General features: G+C 60.7%; 2 protein-coding genes across 2 annotated transcripts; one reads left to right on the forward strand and one right to left on the reverse strand.

Annotated features, from left to right (window-relative positions):
* Window positions 1–717: 717 nt before the first annotated feature.
* On the reverse strand, window positions 718–1,461 carry SPRG_18198 (hypothetical protein; the record flags this gene model as incomplete). Its single annotated transcript, XM_012357634.1, has 1 exon — window positions 718–1,461. One exon carries the CDS (start codon window positions 1,459–1,461, stop codon window positions 718–720), a length of 744 nt encoding a protein of 247 aa, XP_012213024.1.
* A 238-nt stretch (window positions 1,462–1,699) lies between these two features.
* On the forward strand, window positions 1,700–2,562 carry SPRG_18199 (hypothetical protein; the record flags this gene model as incomplete). Its single annotated transcript, XM_012357635.1, has 3 exons — window positions 1,700–2,014; window positions 2,062–2,136; window positions 2,188–2,562. Coding segments are annotated over 3 exons (765 nt in total), but the record flags the coding sequence as incomplete, so codon positions are not given.
* Window positions 2,563–2,564: the final 2 nt, after the last annotated feature.

Here is a 2,564-nt window from a genome sequence, read left to right on the forward strand (position 1 = left end):
CACGGCTAGGCCACGCACCTGTGTGAGTGCTTGGCGATGCGTTGTACCGAGGCCATCCACTTGACTCGGGGGCGTTCGTCGAGTGAGATGGAACCTGCGCCTGTCCATGGAATCGCGCCAAGATCGGATACTTGTCGGCGGTTCAACGGTGTCATGCAACACAGCCCCAATCGTCCTACGGTGCACGATGGGACTACAAAAGCCGGAGGATGATCGAGGTGCGCTGAGCGCGGGCCATACCAGCGTCGACAAGAGTAGAGACGACTTGCCTTCCACACCCAACCACTGCACACTACAGTACGTACGCGCCTCCGCATGTATCGACGCCCTTGCAACCAACATCCATGGCATCCGAAGCGTCGTCCTGCACGCAGGGACAGGGGTGTCTGCTCGCGGCCAGGTCGCCGACCGCAAAGCTATCACGATCATTCTTCAAGCTACAGGCTTGCTCGCAAGCCAAGCCCTAATGGTATTACGCGGGGCCCCTTGCCTTCAACGGTTCGATCCTCGTCGCGCGGGTGCAACGAGTGAGTTTCACAGCCCGGCCATTATAAGGGGCTTCAGACGTATCATCAATAGGATGTGTACAATGTACGCTCCCCCACAGTACACGCTGCGTCTATCGCGCGCAGTCTTCTTTGTCTCTTAGAGCCATACACAGCACACCATAGAACTTTACAAGTGTCACGAGAGACTGCCACGTCATGGAGGCAGTGCTCATAGCGGATGCTCTGGTGGCGCATCCGGGAGTCGGCCACTGTCCAATACAAAAGTCGCGCGCTCCAGCGAGCGCAAGACCTTGGCAAGCGCGGTAGTGAGGTCCATGCTCGAGTCGTGCGCGATGATGCGTCCATCGTCGTCAAAGGAATAGACGGACGTCTGCGGGATCTCCATGGTGTGTCCGATGAGCTCCTGGACGAGGACCTCGTCGTGGAGGATGTGCGGAAAGTACAGCGCCAGCGACTCGCGCGTCATGCGCTGCTGCACAGCGAGCCGCAGCGTGCACGCGAGCGGCCTCTCGCCGTCAGCCAGCACGACGTCGCAAGAGACGAACCGCATGACAAAGCTTGAGATCGTTGACGAGTGGCGCTGGAAGATGCGAATAAACGTGTCGAGCGAGTAGAAGCCTTGAAAGACCATAGCCGGGTCCATGATGGCGCGGAGGAAGCGCTCTTGCGTGCCAGCCATGGCTGCGTCATGCAGATGGAAGCCATGTGCAAACATGCGTACGTACTCGCGCATGAGCCGCTCCGACCGCGTCTCGTTCATCGCGATCGACTGCGATAGCATCTCGGAGAGGACGTCCCGCCTGCCCTCGAGGCGAGCGAGTTCATAAGAGAGCCCTTCGACCTCGTCCGTGAGGCTTGTCGTGCGCGACTTCTGCCGGGCCACGTACGCGCGTTGAGCCCGCGACCGGCGGCGGTGGTAGTGGTCCAGGTACTCGGCCGACGTTGGTCGCATTGTACTGTGGTGGAAATTAAATTTTTGACCCATGGAAAAATAAAATTGGAATCGTTCCCTGGCGCTGGACACTGCGCCGGACCGAGACTCTCACCGTCATCACTCTCATCACCCTCTCACACCAGCACTCTCGCTTCGTTCGCGGCAGGTGCCGAAATTAAGATGTTTTAAACACGACTTGTAACGATTCGTGTTTTAAACACGCTGCCGTTGGAGGAATAAGCCGCCGAGTCCAACCATGAGCTACGTGACGCCGAAGAAGGAGACGCGCGGGGGCGCCAAGGACAAGCGCAAGCACAAGCCGTCGGGCGCGACGCCAGTGCCCGAGAAGAAGAAGCCCGGCTCGCGCACGGTCAACATCTCGGACACGCTCACGATCGAGTTCACGGACCCCGACGACGACGACGACGAGTCGCCGATTGTCAAGCCGGCAAAGACGTTAGCCTCACCAGCATCCACAGCTGCCGCCATTGTCGATACGCCGCTGCCGCGCAGCAACCGCAAGACCCGGCGCGACATGCGGCGCTTGAGCGACAAGATGGAAACGGTCAAGGTCGACCCGACGGCGACGCCGTCTGCCACCCCAGCAAGGCAGCGCAGCCGATCGTGCTCGAGGCCAAGCCAGACGCTCCATCATCGAAAGCGTCGGCGCTGCCACCGACGCAAGTGCTCAAGGTACACGCTGCGATATCATCGACTCGTTGGTGGATGCTTGTCGTGCGGTAGATATTGACCGAGGTGTTTGCCGAGGTCGAGCGCGACGACCGCGCCATGTACAAGGTCAACCCGGACGTCATTCGCGAAGAGACGTCGCAGTGCGCCAAGTCGAGCCTCGTCGAGAAGACGAGCGCCGCCGACCTCAAGCGCCTCCTCACGTACGGCGAGGTGCTCCCGGATGCATTCACGGACACGATCATGCCCTTCTTGGCGCTCGAACCGTCGGATGTCTTCTACGACTTGGGCTGCGGCACGGGCAAGATCATCGTCCAGGTCGCGCTCGAGACGGGGCTCCGCGACGCGCGGGGCATCGAGCTCATGCTCAACCGCGTCGTCGAGGGCCAGCGCGCGCTGGACCGGCTCCGCGCCACGTATCCCGAGCACGT

This window comes from Saprolegnia parasitica (assembly GCF_000151545.1).
Source record: "Saprolegnia parasitica CBS 223.65 unplaced genomic scaffold supercont2.1039, whole genome shotgun sequence".
Taxonomy (NCBI): domain Eukaryota; phylum Oomycota; class Saprolegniomycetes; order Saprolegniales; family Saprolegniaceae; genus Saprolegnia; species Saprolegnia parasitica.